The sequence below is a fragment of the Taudactylus pleione genome, unplaced genomic scaffold (assembly GCF_031769625.1).
Source record: "Taudactylus pleione unplaced genomic scaffold, aTauple2 ptg000178l, whole genome shotgun sequence".
NCBI lineage: Eukaryota > Metazoa > Chordata > Amphibia > Anura > Myobatrachidae > Taudactylus > Taudactylus pleione.
This window is the reverse complement of record NW_028284580.1, coordinates 6,726,466-6,748,475: the sequence shown is the minus strand read 5'-3', so window position 1 is coordinate 6,748,475 and position 22,010 is coordinate 6,726,466. Positions and strand designations below refer to the sequence as shown.

The window sequence follows — 22,010 nt, the reverse complement described above, 5'->3', positions numbered from 1 at the left end:
TAATTCGTCAGCCGGTTTTGGTTTTACCAAACCGCCGTGACTGGTTTTGTATTCATTTCCAAAAATTGACTAAAAAGCTAAACACATAATATGAGCCTTTTTTGTTTCTAGAGTATTATTAACCACAATAATATTAATTTCCACTCAATTTTGACCATCTCACAGATCACAATATTGTTTTCATCCAGTTTAGGCCAAAATGTTGCACCGAGCTAGCTGGCTAAGCATGTTTGCAGTTCAACATCAAACATAGCACATCTAGGAAACAGAGTGGCACTCCAGTAGCAGACAGGATGGCAGCTTGAGAAGCTGCACTCTTGCCTTGAGCTATTAAGATAAAGCACCTTTTAACTGCTGTTTTTAGAACCATATTCTCAGTTTATTTGCTTTTAGTATATATTATTGGGCCTGTGCAATATATACTATTGTCCATCTGCACTTTATTCTAACACTATGGTGTTGAGATTTATTGACATGCATTTTTAATTCAGTAAATATTATATAATATCATCTTTGCTCCTTTACCTTGTAGCCAATAGCTTGACACATGTACCATTCTGTGCATTCTATTTTGCATATTTATGTTAGTATGTCTTTATGAATTTTGATTAAATTGTTTTTATTTTACATATTTATTGCACTGTGCACTTTTATTATTAGTGACGCCGGTCGCTGTATCTTTTAAAATATATATATATATCTATTATTATTATTATTATTATTATTATTATTATTATTATTCTACTTCATCCACTAGGGGACCCTGGAGTCATTACAACGGGGGTATAGACGTGTGCTAACTGGGAGCTGGCACTTTAAAATCTTAGTGACTAGCTCCTCCCCCTCTATACCCCCTACAAGCCAGTCTTAGTAATGTGCCCAAGGGAGCTAGTCACGCTATACCTGTTCTCCTCAGGGCATTGTTTGCCTGTCTGCTACGTTGGAGCTGCCGAGGGGACCCTATCACAGCTGCTTGCGGTGTGCGCTAGTGTCCTCTGCTACAGAGACCACTGTCTCTGGGGTTTCACCTAAACGTGCCGCATGCGGTGCACGTCGCGGTCCCCCTCTAGCCTCTCCGCTGCCGGCAGCCTTGGCAGTCACAGTAAGTAATACCTGGCGCCCTGATTAGCAGGGTGGCCAGGTCAGTACAGGCAGTGTTTTTCAATAGCTAGCATGGCAGTCCGCAGCGCCAGTTTATAAACTGGCGCCATAGCACAGGGGGCGGAGCCTAAATGAGTTTGGCTTCTTCCTACCAGCTGCCCCGGTGCTTCCATAGTGACTGCCGTCGGCCATCTTAGCTGCTGCCGCTGCTAGCTGCGCTGACTGCAGCGCGGAGATTGAGAGCCTTCCCAGTGTGAGTTTTATCAGTGGGGTTAGTCTGTATAGGAGAGCTGTTCATATCATATGCTGCATCACTACAGCATTTTTAGCGCTGATGGGGTGAGTGTGTTCCTCCCCCTCTGTGCCCTTCTCTCCTTACTGCACATTTCTCAATCTCTATCTTCACACTGTTCTATACCTTTTCTAGTGTGTATGTGTGACAGTGGTTGTGTACCATGACTGGTAGAAAGGTCCAAGGCTGCACAGAAGGCTATTTCTTGCAAAAACTGTGCAGAAAAGGTTTACACAGGGACTGTTATCTAGTTCCCTGCTGTGTGACGAATGTGTTTCAGAGTCTCAAACTCCAGGTTCGGCTTATGATCAACCTACTTGGATATTCAGTTTAGCTCTGTTATGTCACACCTGTCTGCTGAGCTGGAGGTCTCTCAGTGAGAGAGAAGTTTCCAGAACTCAGACATCTACTCTGCCAGAGCCAGATTGGACACTCTCTCTGGCTAAATCTATGAAGGGGCTTTCTAAAGCTATGACGTCCCGCACTCCTACAGCTGGGACGTCTTAACAGCTTACAGATAAGAGACTGTTAACCTCAGTAGTAAGAGATAAGTCTGAGGATGAGAATGAGTTTCATGATTCTGAGGAGGAAGTTCCAGCGGATCCGGAACCTTTAGCCAAGGGTGTAGAAGTGTTGATTACTGCTATACGCCAGGAATTAAATGTGGTTGACATGGAGCCGGCTTCTGCGCGACAGTATATTTTCAATAAGAAAGACAAGCAGCCACATTTCCTGCCTCAGAGGAGCTACAGTAGACGCTATCCTCATCTCGGCTTGGAAGCACCCGGGTAAAAAAAAAAATTCCAGGTGTCCCGTAGACTGTTGTCATCTTATCCTTTCCCTATAGATAGCAGGAGGTTCTGCGTGCCTTCTCCCTCAGGAGACCCCTCCGTGTCTCGTCTGTCCAAAAAGACAGTCCTCCCAATACCTGGATCCACTTACTTAAAGGAACCTTCGAAAAGGAAGTTGAACACCTTAAAGGTTATCTACACGGTAGCAGGAGTGACGCTTCGTCCCGCTTTAGTAAGCTGCTGGCTCTACAAGGCTGTGGAGGCCTGGGCTACATAGCTATCAGAAGGTTTAAAGGCGGGTCTTACGGCTGAAGACCTTATTCCTTTAGCGGATCAAATTGGAGAGTCACTGCCTATCTGGGTGAGGCATCTAAAGATGTGTGTACTCTCTCTTCCAGGTCCTCTGCGTAGGCTATTTCGGCCTGCAGAGCTCTGTGGCTGCGTCAGTGGCAGGCTGATGCTGAAGCTAAAAGAGCAGTGGAGGCTCTTCCATTTACCGGTGACGTCCTTTTCGGGGACAAACTGGATAAGTGGATTTCACAGGCCACGGGGGAGTAAATCTACTTATCTCCCCTCAGCTGCTCCAGTATCCTGTAAGTTTTTATTTTTTATTATTTTTTTTTTTTTCCGAATCCTTCCAGTCCTTTCGTGCTCCAGGAAGATTCAGAGGCTGTCCCAGACGAGGTCCTACCCTTCCCCGAGCATCTAGAGGAAGAGGTAGAGCCACAGTGTCCTCTGCTCACCACGAGGGTAAGCCTCCTACCAAGCCCAGTGCATGACAGGCTTCCCACTCACCTGGGGGACCCCAGGGTGGGAGCTAGTCTTCAGGCCAATGGATCCGATCCTGTCCGGAATGTGTCGGGACATCATCTGTCAGGGTACAAATTTGACTTCCAGTTCCAATAAGAGGCCATAAACAAGTTTCTGTCTTCTCAGGTGGTAGTTCATCAGCTAAGACAGGGATTCTATGCCAGCTTGTTTGTGGTGCCCAAACTGGACGGTTTGGTGAGACCCATTCTGAATTTGAAGGACCTCAATCCTTATTAGCGTACATTCAAGTTCAAGATGGAGTCCCTTCAATTTGTCATTGCGGGGCTAGAGGAAAACTAGTTTCTGGTGTCCTTGGACATAAAGGACGCCTACCTTCCCATTTCCATTTGACTCTGCCATTCGGCTCATCTTTGACTCCTCCAAGAGTGTTCACAAAGGTTATACATGTGACGATGGCCCTTCTGCGGACACAGGGAGTGACTATTGTCCCTTGTCTAGATGATCTCCTCCTGAAAGCTCCTTCCAGAACACAGTTGCTTCAGAATATAGCACTGACCCACACTCTCCTAATACAACTCGGGTGGATCCTGAATTTTCCAAAATCTCTCCTACAACAGAGGCTTCAGTTTCTAGGAATGATTTTGGATACGGTAGCCCAGAAGGTTTTCCATCCTACGGAGAAGGCGACCTCTATTCAGCAGCCGGTGTGTTTAGTCCTACAAAATCGCGTGTCAGTGTACCTGTGTACCTTTCCTCGGAAAGATAGTGGTGGCATTCAAGGCCATTCCATATGGCTGTTTCCATTCAAGACCGTTTTAATTGGACCTCTCTGTGGTCGGGATCCCATCTATTCCTTCACCAACAGATGAAGTTGGGCCCCAGGACTCTGATGTCTCTTCTCTGGTTGTTGATTTCCTTCCACCTGTTGGAAAGAAAGAGGTTCTGATTTTGGAAAGGGATTCTTCTCACCACGGATGCGAGTCTTAAGAGGTTGGGGTGCAGTGACTCTAGGAAGACACTTTCGGGGCCGCTGGACTCAATGGGAAGCCGAATTGCCAATAAACATCTTGGAATTACGGGCAGTGTTCTACGCTCTTCAACTAGCACAGCACCTGCTGCGGGGTCAAGCGGTACAAGTACAGTCTGACAACGCCGCGGCAGTGGCGTACATAAACCGTCAGGGTGGCACCAAGAGTCGGGTGGTCATGAGGTAGGTCAGCCACATTCCACTCTGGGCAGAGGAATTTGCAGTGGCGATATTGATTCCAGGAGTGGAAAATTGGGAGGCCGACTACCTAAGTCGTCAGGACGTTCATTCAGGAGAATGGGCTCTGCACCCACTGTTGTTCCAACAGCTAGTCCAGCGGTGGGGTTTTCCACAAGTCGACCTCATGGCGTCAAGACACAACCATCAGGTTCCTCTGTACTACTCTTGAACAAGAGATCCACAGGCTGTGGCAGTGGATGCCCTCACAGCTCCCTGGCAGTTAAGGTTTGTGCACCTCTTTCCAGCAATTCTTCTTCTACCTCGACTCCTACAACAAGTCAAACGAGAAAAGTTCACTGGAGATTGGCGTGGTACTCCAGCCTATGTCTTCTGCTGATGAGGATCCGTGGCCCCTTCCGTTGCGAGAGGATCTTCTGCAACAGGGTCCTTTCGTCTATCAAGGCTTGAAGCGGCTTTGTTTGATGACGTGGCTGTTGATAGGGCTATCTTAACAAAGAGGGGAATTCTATCGGTTGTGATTCCTACCATGCTAGGAAGGAAGTCTCTTCTACGCACTACCATCACATTTGGAAGGCGTATGTCATCTGGTGTGAACGCAGAGGTTTGCCCCCTACTTTGTTTCAAGATGTCTAGGCTCCTCCTTTTCCTGCAAGCTCAGCGGGCCTTCGTCTCGGAACTCTGAGGGTTCAGGTTTCAGCATGATCTATTTTCTTCCAAGGACACTAGCTTTGCTACCGGATGTTCAGACTTTTTTCCAGGAGGTTATAAGATTACCCCCGCCATTTGTTCCTCCCACGGCTCAGTGAAATCTGAATTTAGTTCTACCTTTCTTAGTCTTCCTTGTTTGAGCCATTACACACTGTGGATTTTAAGTACTTGACCTGGAAGGTAGTTCTTCTATTGGCCCCGTCTTCTGCCAGGCGTGTAATCGGAACTTAGAGCCCTCTCCTGTCGCCCTCCTTATTTGATTTTCCATGAAGACAGGGCTGAACTTCATACACAGATGTCTTTTCTCCAAATGTGGTGTCTGCGTTCCACATTAACCAGCCTATTGTGGTTCCAGTACTTCCAGAGCACTCTCCGATCTCCAGTCAGAGCCCTCAAGATTTATGTCAACAGGACTGTTTCTCTCAGGAAGACAGATTCCCTTTTTGTCCGATATATCATTGCTCGGCGGCCACTCGGTCAGGCCGACTTAACATTTGATAAAAGTATCGTTTTGACACCTTTGCGGTCTTTGCCTCACAGTATGGCCATGCTGCTTTGCAGGGTTCTCAGCGCTCTTCCTCCCGGGATGGGAGCTCTGGGACGTCCCCATTGTGATAACGATACTGGATCAGAACCTCTATATACCCCTGCCTGTACCTTCTAAAATCCTTCCTATAAACCTCTAAGGATGACGCTAATTTGCGTACGCAGTCATACTGTAAATAAAGACTTAGACCTGGAATCTGTGGTTCCAAAGCACAAGTGTTATTCAAGTTAAAAGTTCACACAGTTACACGCAATTGATCCAGACACAATTTAGGCTCAAAAGGAATTATACAGACCCAAGTACAGTATACATACGCAGCGCTTCCGGACCCGAAGATAGGCATCAGCAAGAGACCCCTCGTCATTCAGCACGAAGACTAAGAACCCAGCGTTTGAGCACACATATTTATACCCCCCCCAGAATAAACAGGACAATAGAGAAGTTTGTTGCTGATGTCATTGGTTCCCAGGGGAGAAGCATCTGTTACAGAGCATTTAACAGGCTGGTTCAAATAGACTCTCCCTGCCTCTAACAGCTGGGGATCTTTCCCTTCCCACCCCCTGCAACATCCTAACAGTTGTTCATGAAATATACATTTTGTTGCTTGTAGGCTCTGCGATCCATAACTCGAGAATGCATGATGCGATCTCCCCACCAATAACACCGTAATACTGTAAAAAGAGTACGCATCAGTACGAAACCAAACACGACTTGTTTAGCATGTATAAAACCTTAGTTATCAAATATCTTGATTTCTCAGCATTTAAACTAACTGAACCAACTTAAATCATATACTTTAAAGCTTATTAAACCTTATGTGTGACTATGTAATGTGTGAGTATTCAGGGTTTGATATAAGGACGCTAGTTAACTTGGGGCAGATGCGTGCGCATAAAGCTAATAAAACAGCGGTTTCATACAAAGTCCTATGCATTCGCTAATATGCGACTAGTTAACAGCGCAATTGTGTGTATTAAAGTGTGTATGAGAAATGGTGAAAGATGCAATCGCATGGTGCTAATAGTATTATCGCCACATGTACTAAAATGTGAGTTTATCTAAAATGGCGCTTAGGCGGCCATTCGCAAAATGGCGTCTTGCGATCTCATTTTCAAGATGGCGTCTTGCGGCCAATCGCAAGATGGCGTCGTTGCTATTAAATCTTAAACTGAACTTGTCTCAGCCAATTATTCAGCTTCGACAGTGATGACTCCAGTGTTCCCTAGTGGATGAAGGAAAAAACAGGATTTTGGTACTTACCGATTTAAATCTTTCTCCAATTCCACAGGGGACACTGGTCGCCCGCCCCGCGCTGGTTTACCTGCCAGGTCTGTTTGTCAGCTTTACGTTTTGGCTGATTTGTTTTTTTTCTTCATCTGCTTTTTGCAGGCACATTGTGTTGGTTTGTTTTGGTTCTGTGTGTACTTGCTTCTCCTCCACTGCAGTCCAGCTCTCCTCGGGCACAGTTTCCTAAGACTGGCTTGTAGGGGGGTATACAGGGGGAGGAGCTAGTCACTTTTTAAGATTTTATAGTGCCAGCTTCCAGTTAGCACATGTCTATACCCCCATTGTAATGACTGCAGTGTCCCCTGTGGAATCGGAGAAAGGCATTTATTGGTAAGTACCAAAATCCTGTTTTGGGGTTTTTACTTTGAAGTCGCAGCTCAATTCAAACTGCGTGGAGTCACAGGGCTTAAATATGCACGTGAACAAAGAACACTGTGGTAAAGCGTACCTAACGGTACAAACAATAGAAGGATATCTTTATTTTTCACTTTGTAGCTCAACTCTCACTGTGGCAATTCAAAGGTGTTTTATTATGTACATGAATAATAACGGACAGGGGTACAGCGCACACATGTTGTGCTAACTTTAAAAATAAAGTTAAAATTGATTATTTAAATTTTTTAGCTTTTTAGCTTTTTATTTTTTTCGCAACTGACAGTGACAATTCACAATGTAGTGATGCTTGTGAACAGCCACTTTAGATGGACACAGCACAGCCAATTTACAGCAGAGTACAGCATACAGAAGCGTGTCCTTATACACACTGACTATACCGAGCACAGCCAATACCGCAGAGTACAGCGCACCATACAGAAGCATACCCCTATACACACTGACTATACAGAGCACAGCCACTTGTGAGTGTGGACACAGCTTTTCCAATACAGCAGAGTACAACATAGCATACTACAGTGTGCCTGACCGTGAAATGGTGCAGAGTCCTGGCCGCGGTGCCTTATATAGTATCCAGAACCCACGAGACTCCGACTCCTAGAAAATGACGTTTTGCCTCGAAGTGGAATCAGAGTCTGACGGGAAGACCCGAGATGCTGCTTGGATTGACTTGGATACCGAAAGTTTGGGCATATTGGGATTACAGCTGATCCGAACCACTCATCTCTAGTAGTAACGTGAATAAGGGCCACTACTATGTGGTGCAATGTGAATCAGGGTCACTATGTGCGGTGTAATGTGAATAAGACTGTGCTACTGTGCGGCGTAATTTGAATTTGGGGTACTATTGTGTGGCCACGCCCCTTTCGGTTGAGACCATGCACCTTTTTTGCAGACCTTTTATTCAAAAATAGGAGGTAGGGCGCAAATTTATAGTTTTCAGGGAGCGTGTAACGCCCTAGAACCAGCCCTGCCCCCACCCCCATTTGCAATGGGGGTAAAGAGTAATTACATTTTAATTCTTCGAAATCTGGTTACAGTGATATCCTACCAAACCCCCCAAAAATGTAAGAGGATCTCCTTATCCAATTGCCTTGATTCTATTTGTACCATTGGACTTTTGAGCATGTTTAGAGTGGTATACTGTTTTATTGATTCCTAATCTTCCCCTGGACTTTCAGGCATATCTGTTAATGTAACCTTATTGCCATAAGGGGAGATAACCGCTCTTATTTTTTTTAACTGTGCACTGTTTTCTAATTAGACCGATCAGCGTTAATGTATTTTATACTGTATATTGCTCGTGATGACTTGGAGCATCTAACCCATGCTTTTTTATTTATTTTTATTATTCCTGAGCATACTGTTATTGTTCATCAAGAATATTAAAAAAACAAAACACTTTATACTGTAGAGCACCAGCCATAAATGAAAAAAAAATGATCATCCAACAAGCTGTATTAAAAAATAAATAAATAAATCTGTAATCAGTTTGTGGTATGGTCCAAAAGTTATATCATGTAGGACTTTGGAGGGACTATTTTTTAACTCTCTTTCAGCATGCACAATCTTACAATAGGGAGCAATAGTGCAGATTGCATCTCCTACCAACTACTCTCTTTATGTACACTTTATAAGCAAGAGTTATACTATTCCTTCCTCCCTTTTGTTTCATTCTCCTGTATCTGTTCCTCAGCACACTTTATTTCTGTGCTGGCATTGACACTAGCTGAGTGATTACTTCATACTAGGCCATTATGCAAAACAATGACATCTATATTATGTTTCAAGTTTCCTATTTGCTGCTTCTTCTTTAAATAATAATTTGTAGCATAATGGACCCTCTAGGTTTGTTTAATTGTTTGCTATTCTCTTGATAATGCATGGTATATTCAAATTCTGCACTCAGATTGTGCAGCACTGCAGAATATGTTGGTGCTATAGGAAAACGTATATGATTACAATATGCTGTATTAAACGAGCAAATATAGAGTAGCTAATTACCATCATTGTTGGTTTACATAGCACTACCAATTACACAGCGCTATACAGAGAATTTGTCATTCACATTGGTCCCTGCCTCATTGTAGCTTTACAGTCTAATGTCCCTAACATACAAGCACACACTAGAGTACATTTTAGTCAGTATTCAGTTAACCTACCAGTCTGTTTTTTGGAGTGTGGGAGGAAACGGAACATATGTTGTAAACCTACACAAACGGTGGAAGAACACACAGATGGGGAACTTGTCGAAAATCTAATTCATGACCACAGTGCTGTGTTGCACTGCAGACTAATGCCAGGTGCACACTAGACAACATATCTGGCACATCGTCTAGTGTGTACCCGCTATGTCGCTAACGATATACACTCCCGCGCGTCGTCAGCGTAATTTCCCATCGGGCGACATCTTTGGTAAGGGCCATGCTGCCGAATGCAGCAACGCCCTTGCCATCGATTCGTCGCTGCCTGCACCCCGCCGGGTCCTGTCGCCTACGAGGTCGGTACACACTAGACATTGTCTAGTGTGTAGCGGCCTTAAGGGCACATGATCACTAGCAGTTGCTCACGCTACATTACAAGCAAGCAATTTGAGAAAGTTACTGGGGAAATAGCATGTCATAGAGATCTATTTATCAACTGCCTCTGCTGCCCGCACCAACAATGTTGAGATCACGTGGCTCAGAGTGTTTCTTGCAGTCTCTTCCAAGGTGTATATCTGTGTGGATAGCCCAGTCAGTGTGCAGTAGAAGTCAACTGATTTCATGGCCAATCCCTAAATCTGTATTTGTTTTATCATGTGTTCTATTGGAAATTGTTATAAATTGTTCAAATTTCATAAACCTATTGTAACATTTAATTATAGAAAATGTTGTTTTCACAGATGGACGTATTGTATGCTAAGCTATTAATTTTCACCAGCTTTTTAATAAAACAATGTGACTTTTTGTTTTCTCTGTGAAATGCAAGCTACAGCAGGGTAATTTGTTCTTATCTAGTAAAAAGGTGTTTGGCAGTGGCTATGGATAGGAGGCTCTGCAATTGCTCTCTGTAGGATCTTTGTGCGTGCCTAAGATAAGGTATCGGCATAGCAGCTACCATTCATCTACAGATAAGGGATTTTCTTAACACGCAATGAATTGTGCCAGCTGGGGCTTATTATCATTGCTTATAACCGGTCTAGTGTGTGTTGTCTGCTCTTTAAACTTGGAGTCGTTTTTTTTTCTTCAATATTGCTTTTTCCAAACTTTAATACAACTTGCAAATGGGCTAGAAACGGCTATACTGACCTCTTCTTGTCTGACTCCCTTAGGGGCCATGTCCTTGGCGGGAGCCCAAGGAAATATGTGGTCTGTGGAGGGAGGTAACAAGCTGGTGTGTTCCGGCTTGCTGAAGCTGACAAAAGCCAATGTGATCCACGCAAAAGTGACAGCGGTGTCTCTACACAACTCAGGTATAATATTGTTTAATCAACTAGGAACCCCCATTTTGCATGCACGGAATGGTAAGGACAGATTGTAAAAAGGGAATCTTTTGAAATTGATTTGCTCAGATCCTGTCATTCTAATTAATTTGCCTATTTCTATTAGACAGTCTGAAATGCACTCTTATGCTGCAAACCCACACTGTGATCAACCACTGGGCTTGTGTAACCCGAGAACAGCTGTCAGCTCCACTAATAATCTGAATATCGATTAGTTCGGTTTTAGGGATGTTGGTTAATGTGGTTGGGAGATGGCTGTATGTGGGCAGTTATCCTGCGACTCCACTGACTGGCTCTTATGTGATATTAGAATAGACCACTAGCTTGTCTTGAACGCAGTCTGCCATGCCCTGCAGTTGCACTGACATCTTTTCTCTTCCGACATTTGTGGCCAGCTTTATCATAGAGAGCAGGGGTCTTCAACCTTGGCCCTCCAACATGCACTGCCATAGTTTTAGCTTGCTGTTATATAAAAAAGCTGGCAGTGCATGCTGGGATGTGTAGTTCCACAGCAGCTGGAAGGCCAAGGTTGAAGACCGAAGACCCCTGATATAGAGATTATAGGTCTTTTGAACAAGGCAATAAATATCTCATATTTACATTGCCATTTAACAAAAATCTGATTATATAAAAAAAAAAAACACTCTAAAATAAGTGTGTAAATCTTTTCACCGTAAGAACGCTACCAATGGAAAACAGATTCTCAGTTACTGTGTTCAGTCTAGAATTCATTAGCTGAGAAACACATTATACAACACTACATTTGAACTATTTTAAAGCCATTCTCGTGAACATGTTAATGGCTACATTAATTTTTTCTTATTACTGTCTGGGTACTGTAGCTCAGTAGTTAGTTTCTGGATCAGAGATTTTTCTAAAATTTGGAGCACCTTGCCGATTATATGCTAAATTATATTTACATATTGTGGCTATGCTATCCCTCCAACTGTGTAACACTGGCCTTATGACATTATGGGGAGAATTCAACTGTTTTTATTGTGGCTTTAGTGGTTGCCTGACAGAGCAATTCAGTTGTGCCTCTGATCGGGCACGAGTGCCGGTGACGCACATGCACTCTCCTAAGGTGGCGAGCAAAAAAGTATGTAGATATGATGGCCGCCGGTCTCCATCCCTACATCGGAATCCCGGCAAGGGATTTAAGATAGACGTTGAAATATTGACGCTTATCTTAATCCCAACGCCGAGGACGAAGGTAAATCTGGGGCGTCCTTAGCATTAGCCGCGCGGGGGATTAGGGAGTCAAGTGAGGTTAGGTTTGGGGGAGGGGAGATTAGGGTTAGGCACCCCTAAGGAGAGGGTTAGGCACACCCAGAGACATATTAGGGTTAGAGACTGGGTGGGGGGGGGGTTAAGCGCCCCCTGGGGAAGGTTAGGCACAAGGGGGAGAGGTTAGGGTTAGGCACCACTAAGGGAAGGGCTAAGGGGGGGGGGGCAGGGGAGGGTTGGTGTACTTACCTTCCCCAGTTGGAATCTTCATCCTGTTGGGCATCCGCTGTTTGTATTTCAATCCCGTTCTAGCAGAAATGTGCGAAAAGACAGTTGTTTGAGCGCCCTAACCAAGACTTTACATGGGTTAAGCCGCTTTACATTGATAAAACTGGTGCTTTTGTGTGCGACAAGCTTGATAATTAATCGGAGCCCAAAACAAATGAATTGCTTTGCCGCGCGACCATTAATTATCACTGCCCAATAAACAATTGAATTCCCCCATTAGTGAAAAGCAATAAGTATTGTATAATTTATGATAGAACATTGCATGACAGAGCTGGAGTATCAGAGGAAGGAAAATGGACCTCACATAGGGGCATTAAGCACACACTACATAATCATCGCACCCGTATGTGTTTGTTGAACATCTCATAAAGCATGAGGATTAATATGGAGTTGGTTCTCCCCTTCCTGCCATAACGGCCTCCACTTTTCTAGGAAAACACTACATTTAGAAATATGGCTGATGCTGACAGCATTAATGAGTTTGGCACTGATGTTGGGTCATAAGGCCTGGCTCGCAGTTGGCTTTCCAATTCATTCCAATAGTGTTCGATGAGGTTGAGGACAGGGCTTTGTACAGGCCAGCTACATTCATCCACACCAACCTCCGCAAACCATTTTTTTTATAGAGCTCTCACTTTGTACATGGGGACATTGTCATTCTGAAACCGGAATAAACCTTCCTAACATTATAGGTGGTATTCAGCCAAGAAGTGTTTTCCAGGCATCCGCCAAACCCAGATTAATTAATCAGACTGCCAGATGGTGAAGCAAGACTAGTCACTCCAGACACATTTGCTCTGCTCCAGAGTTTAATGGCAGTGTGCTTTTACACTATTCCAGCAGCATTGTGAATGGTGATCTGAGGCATGTGTGTAGCTGCTGGGCTGTGGAATCCAATCCATGAAGCTCCTGATGAACAGTTCTTGTGCTGCCGTTGCTTCCAGAGGCAGTTTTGAATTAAGAAGTGAGTACTGCAAACAAGGACATAAGATTTTCAGCCTCTACTTTCTCCTGGTTCTAGTCTGGGTTCCGTGGCCCTATCTCTTTGTGTCTCAGCTGATGTTGCTCTTATGCATTTCCAATTCACAATTGCTGCTTTTGACCAGGGTAGCTGTTGCTGGGTAGAAAATTGACAAACCGACCTGTTGGATAGGTGGCATCCTATCTCTGTGCCACATTGGAAGTCACTGAGCCGTTCTGTACGACCCTTCTGCTGCTAATGTTTGACTATGTAGATTACATGGCCGTGTGCTTGCTTTTATGTACCTGCTAGCAATGGGTGTAGCTCAAATAGTCAAACACACTACCTGTGAACGATGTATTTCATAGATGTGTCCGCTGTACACACTAGCAGTTGCACTATAGATATATTGCCCATTCAATGGAAAGGGTGATGTATCCATCAGTGTGCACCTTACTTTAAGCCGGGTACACACCTGGATGACCTATCTAATGATTTTGTAAGTGTATACACTGTTACCAATCGTTTGCCCGATGTGTTCACACTGACATGACAACTGGACGAGCAGTTAAATTTGCCTGCCCAGTTGAGATGTCAGTCACCGGCAGGTCCCTGCAGCAAGTGTACGGGCGGTCAGGGGATCGTCCGTACACACAGTCAGAAGTGCCGATATACATGCAAGATAATTCGGCATTGGCTGTGTTGCAGGACAGTAGCAACATGTCTGAGAACGACGATGTTTAGACATATCGTCTGTATATAACCGCCGATTCATTACAAATATATCGCCCGATCAATAGAACGGGCGATATAGCCGTCAGTGTGTACCAGGTGGTTAAACAAGTTAGTGAAGGAAAAGTAAATATGAAGATGCAGAGTAATGTCTACAACCAATTACTACCTTCAAATCTCCTAGTAAATATAATTAGATAAATAAAAAGTATCATAACTGCCCCATAAAGCCAGATTCAGTGTGTGTGTGTGTGTGTGTGTGTGTGTGTGTATATATAACACACACACGTGCATAAATATTGGGACATTGACAGAATTTTCATATTTTGGCCTCTATTCACCACCACAATGGCTTTGAAATTAAACAAACAAGATGTGCTTTAACTGCAGCCTTTCAGATTTAATTTGAGAGTAATTACATCCAAATCAGGTGAACAGTGTAGGAATTACAGCAGTTTCTATATGTGCCTCCCACTTTTTAAGGGGCCAAAAGTAATGGGACTATCAACTCAAAAGCTATTTCATGGACTGGTGTGGGCTATTCCCTCGTTATTTCATTATCAATTAAGCAGGTAAAAGGGCTGGAGTGGATTCTAGGTGTGACATTTGCATTTGTAATCAGTTGCTGTCGACTCTCAATATGAGATCCAAAGAGCTGTCACTATCAGTGAAGCAAGCCATCATTAGGCTGAAAAATCAAAACAAACCCATCAGAGAGATAGCAAAAACATTAGGTGTGGCCAAATCAACTGTTTGGAACATTCTTAAAAAGAAAGAACGCACCGGAGAGCTCAGCAACACCAAAAGACCCGGAAGACCACGGAAAACAACTGTGGTGGATGACAGAAGAATTATTTCCCTGGTGAAGGGGTTTTTCTTCACCAACAGTTGGCCAAATCAAGAACACTCTCCAGGAGATAGGTGTATATGTGTCAAAGTCAAAAATCAAGAGAAGATTTCACAATTGTGAATATAGAGGGTTCACCACAAGATGTAAACCATTGGTGAGCCTCAAAAACAGGAAGACCAGATTAGAGTTTGCCAAACAACATCTAAAAAAGCCATTACAGTTCTGGAACAACATCCTATGGACAGATGAGACAAAGATCAACTTGTACCAGAGTGATGGGAAGAGAAGAGTATGGAGAAGGAAAGGAACTGCTCATGATCCAAAACATACCACCTCATCAGTGAAGCATGGTGGTGGTAGTGGGCATGTATGGCTGCCAATGGAACTGGTTTCCTTGTATTTATTGATGCTGTGACTGCTGACAAAAGCAGCAGAATGAATTCTGAAGTGTTTTGGGCAATGTTATATGCTCATATTCAGTCAAATGTTTCAGAACTCATTGGACGGTGCTTCACAGTGCAGATGGACAATGACCCGAAGCATACTGCAAAAGCAACCAAAGAGTTTTTTAAGGCTAAAAAGTGGATGTTATGCAATGGCCAAGTCAATCCCCTGACCTGAATCTAATTGAGCATGCATTTCACTTGATGAAGACAAAACTGAAGGGAAAATGCCCCAAGAACAAGCAGGAACTGAAGACATTTGCAGTAGAGGCCTGGCAGAGCATCACCAGGGATGAAACCCAGCGTCTGGTGATGTCTATGCGTTCCAGACTTCAGGCTGTAATTGCCTGCAAAGGATTTGCAACAAAGTATTAAAAAGTGAAAGTTAGATTTAGGATTGTTTAGTTTGTCCCATTACTTTTGGCCCCTTAAAAAGTGGGAGGCACATATAGAAACCGTTGTAATTCCTACACCGTTCACCTGATTTGGATGTAATTACCCTCAAATTAAATCTGAAAGTCTGCAGTTAAAGCACATCTTGATTGTTTCATTTCAAAGCCATTATGGTGGTGAATAGAGGCCAAAATATGAAAATTCTGTCAATGTCTATTTATGCACCTGACTGTGTGTGTGTGTATGTGTATGTATGTATATGTGTGTGTGTGTGTGTGTGTGTGTATATTTCTATCCAATCCTAGAAATAGTGACTACGAGAAGTTTAAACAAGTGTCAAGACTGATAACAAAATCTACAAAACAAAGCTATGTTACTAAAGGGGCCTCCTATCCATTACCCAATCCTACCAAGACCAGGAGGTTTTGGTCGCATTGTTCACAAAGTCGGGTAATGGATAGCCGGCAAGGACAAGCGATGCGTATGCATGCTGGGTCCTTGCCGACCATGACTATCTACTGAACATGCCCATCAACCTGACTACGCTCGTCAGGTTCGGCATGTTCAGGGATAAGAGGTCGGGCTCCTTCACTGAATGACGTTCAGTGAACGCTGTTCAGTGCAGGCACCGCACCTCGGCGACCTGAAGGTCTGAACGCTAGACGTTCAGACTTTCAGGTCGCCTAATGGTAAAGCACTTTTGGAGCAGATAAAAGGTGCCTATCCAACAGGGTTTGCCCCAACAAAGTAAGGTTACTGACAAATGGTAGATGTAAAAAGGAGGGGAAATATGGGTAGAAAAAGTTGACTGCCTTGAATGGCTGGCTCTTGTTTTGATATATAACTCATTGCGATACCTACCTTTGCAGACATGTCTAGATTCCACATCTCTGCACATTACAGCAAGTTTTATTGTATGCCCCTTATTGTGTATGAGTTTGTTCTTGGTAGATTCCAGACAATCAATAATAGATAAAAGATCCCCATAGGATGTTTCTATTGTCTGTAGCAGGTAGCAAGGCCTGTACATTCCTACCGCCTGTGGCGCAGGAGGAGTTTGTCTGGAATAATCAAACAGGATTCAAGCTAGCTCTACATCTGGCTTTGTTTTTTACTGAAGTGGTGGGAACTGCATGATGTTCTCAAATTCTCCACCAGAGGGAACTTTAACATAGTTAAACATAAAATGATGCATCATTCTGCTTTTGTACTGCTCAATCAACCCTGTGTTTCACAACTCGTTTACTGATAAGGTTTCAACAAATATAACAGCTATGTTGTCACCATTGATAGTAAACCCAAACAATGCTGCTATATCTAGAACAAACATTAAAGGGAGACTGTCACCAGGTTCTGGGTTCCCATCTTATTTATATATTGCATTGTGCCTTGTGTAGACCAAGGCCAGCACCTGAAACGTAGTCTGACACATCTCCCAAGCTGTGATGTTTTACGAACTGTAGATCTATCCTCCTACACCGGCACTGGCAAGACAAGTAGCTGTGATCTGAATGCAGATCATACTGCATTTTGCAGATTAACTCAGGAGACAAGTTTGTTACCTTTTTAAAGCAGTGACAGGGACTCGGCAGGATAGCATTATTCTGTACATTCATACTGCACATAGCACTGTTCAATTGGGAGTCTAGAACATGGTAACATGCTTTCTTTAGTAACAGGCGAAAAGCACAGCAGTGTTCTTGTATTGAGCTAATTAATTCTAAAGGACATTGATTCAAATGTGATTGTTTTATGATGATTAGACTGACATTCATATAATACTACATACAATGTGCAGGGATGGAAAATGCCAGATATCAATTTTGAAAATATTTTTATAGTAACTTTCACCCAAAGAGTTTGGAATTAGGGTTACTGGTGGTATCCTGGGAAAATTAGAATTGTTATATGTTTTTTGTTCAATAATTATACACTAGTTGAAAAAGTGGAGTGGTGCAATGTGTCTATAGGTACAGGGGATGTAGCCATTAAGTCGACATTTACAATGTCGATACCACAATGTTAGGCACTTGTGGGAAAGTTAAGTGTGGGGATTAGGGATAAGGGTACTGTACATACTGGGTCACAGGAGCAAAAGATGAACCTGTTAGAAGCAACGGTCACATGACTGTCAGGACCTGGAAGCTGTGCTCGAGTCGCTGCAGCCGTCGGGAGCAGGTAAGTCACTATGCGGCCACTAGTGACGATATGTCGACATTCTAACATGATGACATTTAATCAGTATCTACATGGTCATAACACTGACCATGTCAACATTTATCATGTCAACACTATGAATGCCGACATTATGCTTGTCTACTTATCAAACCACACCTGGGTACAGGATAATGTTACACATGCTGAAGGATAACCACATAGTGTATTACATTGTTTTTTCTCATGTAAATAGCTGTGAATGTGTTAGAAGGGCAAATAGTATGTATTTTCCAATGACAACTTTAGTGTTTACAGTTAGCTGTTTGCTTCCAATAACTATCTCAAAGTAAACTAGGTCCTATTGTGCCTGGATCCTGTGTGACTGGTAGCTTTCCATAATAATGTTTTTGATTTTGTTTGATCATTATTGGGCATCATGGTTGTTTTGGGCCAATAATGGGATATTTAAAGATATTATGAATAGTTGAACTTGATGGGGGATGTAATCAGCATCTCGGCAGACGGGATGCTGACTGTTTAAATACTGGTGCCGTAATCCCGACAGCAGTCTGATCCCAGGTTCAGAATCCCGACTTCCGGCATCCCAAAGGTAAGTATCTGTTAGGGGAGGGTTAGGTTTAATGTTAGGCACTAAAGGGAGCATTAGGGTTGGGTACTAAGGGGGCAGGTTTAGGGTGCAGGTAGGGGTAAGGATTAGCGTTAGGGAACTTACCTGATAGTTTCAGGATTGTGATTGTCGGGATGCCTCTGTCGGTATTGTGAGAGCTGCCATCCCGACAGCTGGGATCCCATACCCATCCCCTTGATGGATCACTGTATTTTTTTTTCTCCATTTTATAAACCGTATTACTATAATGTTTCCAGCCATTCAATTGCTAGTCAGCAATAAACCACACGGGATCACTTATTGGGGATATGGACTGTGTGTTTTATCTTCAGTGTTGGTTACTTCACCCTTTTGTATACGTGTGTGTGTGTGTGTGTGTGTGTGTGTGTGTGTGTGTGTGTGTGTGTGTGTGTGTAATATGGATTACTTGGAGCCGATTATTATTTAAAACTACAGTACTGGGTGACTGCATAACTTCACACCTAACTTAGATGTGGGTAATCTGTTGAAATATTCATGGGCACTACTATAGATCAGAATCCCGTCGCTGGAATCCTGGCTCCAGAATTCTGACCACTGACAGCCTGATTAGGGGGAGGGTTAGGCACTAGGGTACAGGTGGGCAATAAGTGGTCCCCCAGCTGTTGTAGAACTACGCATGCCCTGCCACAGTTTTGCTATTTGACTATGCTATAGCATGTTGCAAAGGCATGCTGGTATGTGTAGTTCAACAGTTGGAGGGTCGCTTATTGCCCACCCCTGCACTAGGGGGAGGCTTGTGGCCATTCACTGTGAGATTCAATAGTTGGTCAGATCAGTTGTACGATTTCCCTTGAAATTTCTTCCTTACAGATACAGGACGATTTGTATTTAAAATGCAACTATTTCATATAAGACCATACGATTTGATCAATCCCATCACATAATGTGTGTCAATTCCTAGACGATCAGTTGAGATCTCTCTGCAAAGCCATTTGATCTGCAATCCAACTACACGAGAGCGAGGGCGCGCATCAGGGTCACAGATCAGTGTCGCAGAAGACTCTAAATACAACTATTTTCATATGATTGGTCTGTCCAACTTGTAGAAACTGGCCAAATCGTGTGATCAATTGTCCCGTGTATGGCCAGCATAAGGGTTAGGCTGCAAGGGGGAGGGTTAGGCTGCGGGCAAGGTGGGTTAGGGGGAGGGTTAGGCTGCTTACCTGCATACGTCGGGATTGTGGCGGTCGTGCTGTCAGTATTCTGAGTGCCAGCAACCTGACCGCTGGGACCCTGTACCCAATCCTATAAACCACTTTAATTTTACATTTATGGTGTTTGTCACTGCACTGATTAATTTGACATGCGACACTTGTATTTCTGTGTGCGACTGATTCTGTATAAAGTACAATGGAATTTGGCGGGGGAAAAAAATCAGCTGCCGCTGCATCGTAGCATTTTGTATACAGATTCAGAGACTCTGTCGCACACAGATACACAAGTGTCATATATCAAATTAATCAGCACAGTCTCCTGGTGTGTCCTAGTCACATCACATTGAGATTACGATCACACGTCCAGGGTCTGCTTTGTGGCTTGGTGCTAGTGTCTTTGGCTTACCCTGGTTTACTGACCTCTTGAATAATCAAAAATAATGTCCTGAATTTTTTAATGAATAAACTGGAACAATTGCACCATGATAAAGTATCTTTACAGTGGTATAGTGCATGCAACACACCCAAATACATCATTATTCCCTATTGTTGTACTTTTTAGAACTCCAATTATTTTGTTTCTTTTCTTCCAGAGACGAAGCGCCTGTATGAAGTACAATATGAGCGAGAGGGAACTCTGGGTTCTGATTACTATGATTTGGTAATTGTGGCGGCTCCTTTGCACAAAGCTGGGCACCCGATTTCATTTCTGAACTTCGAGACTAATTTTCCAGAGTCCACAGGTTCCTATCATCGGGTGGTATCTTCCATTGTGCATGGCTATCTCAATTCCTCCTACTTTGGTTTCACAGATCCCAAGCTTTTTCCTTTTGCTAGTATCCTTTCCACAGATACCCCAGATGCTATATTTCATAGCCTAGAATGTCTGTGCCCTGTAAATGTATCCGTTGGCTTCCGTCGCAAGCCCCCACAGGAAGCTGCAGTGTGGCGGGTGCTATCTTCACGGCATTTGGACAGAAAAGAACTCAAGACTCTGTTTAAGTCGTATTACTCTGTTCAAGTAATTGAGTGGCAGGCGTTTCCAAGCTATGGAACCACCAGTTCTTCCAGGACATTACCTCCCATCGTTCTTCACGATGGTCTTTATTACCTAAGTGGTGTGGAGTGGGCTGCCAGCTCTGTGGAGATGATTGCAGTAGCTGCAAAAAATGTTGCTCTCCTGGCTTTCAATCGCTGGTTTGAGCTCAATGAGAAAATAGATCAGCCAGACTTGATGCACAAACTGAAGACTGAACTTTAGGGCAAATTGCCATTAGCACCGTTTTTTGACACTTTATCATAGCATTATGCTAAACCTGGCTTTATGGCTCATCAGATCCCCTGCTCTACATTGGACAGCTGTTTCTTCCGTATGTTTTGTGATTGGAACTTGGAAGAAGGTTGTAAAAACCTTACTGGATTTTGTGTTTGGAATAACTGGAAGATATTGGTTTTTAATGATATTTTCATTTTACACTGGAGAAAACCGACATCTGTGACTTTTAATCTTCTAGAACTACAGTAATATGCAGGACTTTGAAGATGACTATTTTGATGAGTTACGGTGCATTTTTTTTTTTATTTATTTCAAACATTGTGATTGTGTCTTGTACTTAGTGTTGGCCATAAGTTGCGATTACTTCAAAATAATTCCCGATGGTCAAGTAATACACAAGGAAACAGTGTGATTGTATAGAGTGGTTTAACCCTATATAAATTTGTGGTTCCTCAGATGTAGAGCTTCGACTCTTTGGTTCCTTCCCAAAATTGAAAATTATACATAATAAAATTTCACAAATTTTTTGAAGCTAGCGACAGGCAGCAGAGGCCTGGTAGCATAAACCATCCCATGTTTTCTATGATTGTGCATGGTGCAAGGCAATAAGCACAACAGCTAGACATGACCCATCTGAGCAATGTATGTACAGTTTAGAGGAGAGATGGTGAAGACACAAGTCATTGATGGTTTGTATGATGAGAAGGTCAGATGTTCTCAGAATCTAGTGGTGATAATAAACTGTTTAATTTCTTTATTCATTATTTTTACCAGATTGTGTTGTTAAGTTGTTTTCCTGGCATCAGGGGCTATGGCTGGCTACCTGCCAGTAGACTTGCTAGTGGGTAATGTAATCAATCGGGGCAAATCAGTACTTAATTGAGCCTTCTCAGTTACCAACTATGATACAATAAGGACAGGTGGGACTTTATCATTGGTGTCATTCAATATGTCTTTAGGGCAAGGCAGAGGTCTTGGTCTGTGACATTATGGGGGCAGAATCGAGCAGCTAGATATTATTAAAGACCATAGCGCAGTACTGTGAAAGGGTAGCAAATCCAGTATAGTAAATTTGTTTTTTGATCTAGTAAATTAAACTGTATCAGGTAGCAGAGAAATAGGAGAAACATTTCTAGGCACACTGTCATAAATTGCTCCAAAATGTAGTGCTTTGAACCATTTGGTATTTGCACACACATATATGCAGAGCCATGCACGTCTCGAGATGCAGCCGGATCTGTCGGCCAGTATATGTGC

The 22,010-nt window shown here is 43.2% G+C and overlaps 1 protein-coding gene across 1 annotated transcript in view; it reads left to right on the top strand.

Annotated features, from left to right (window-relative positions):
* PCYOX1L (prenylcysteine oxidase 1 like) overlaps positions 1 to 21,523 on the top strand; it is a 32,707-nt gene extending 11,184 nt beyond the window's left edge. Inside the window, exons 5-6 of the mRNA XM_088475804.1 lie at positions 10,432 to 10,572; positions 20,071 to 21,523. Of these exons, the coding sequence (XP_088331930.1) occupies positions 10,432 to 10,572; positions 20,071 to 20,738 (809 nt within the window). The 3' untranslated portion in view covers positions 20,739 to 21,523. The remainder of the gene's footprint in view (positions 1 to 10,431; positions 10,573 to 20,070) is intronic.
* The last annotated feature ends 487 nt before the right edge of the window (positions 21,524 to 22,010 follow it).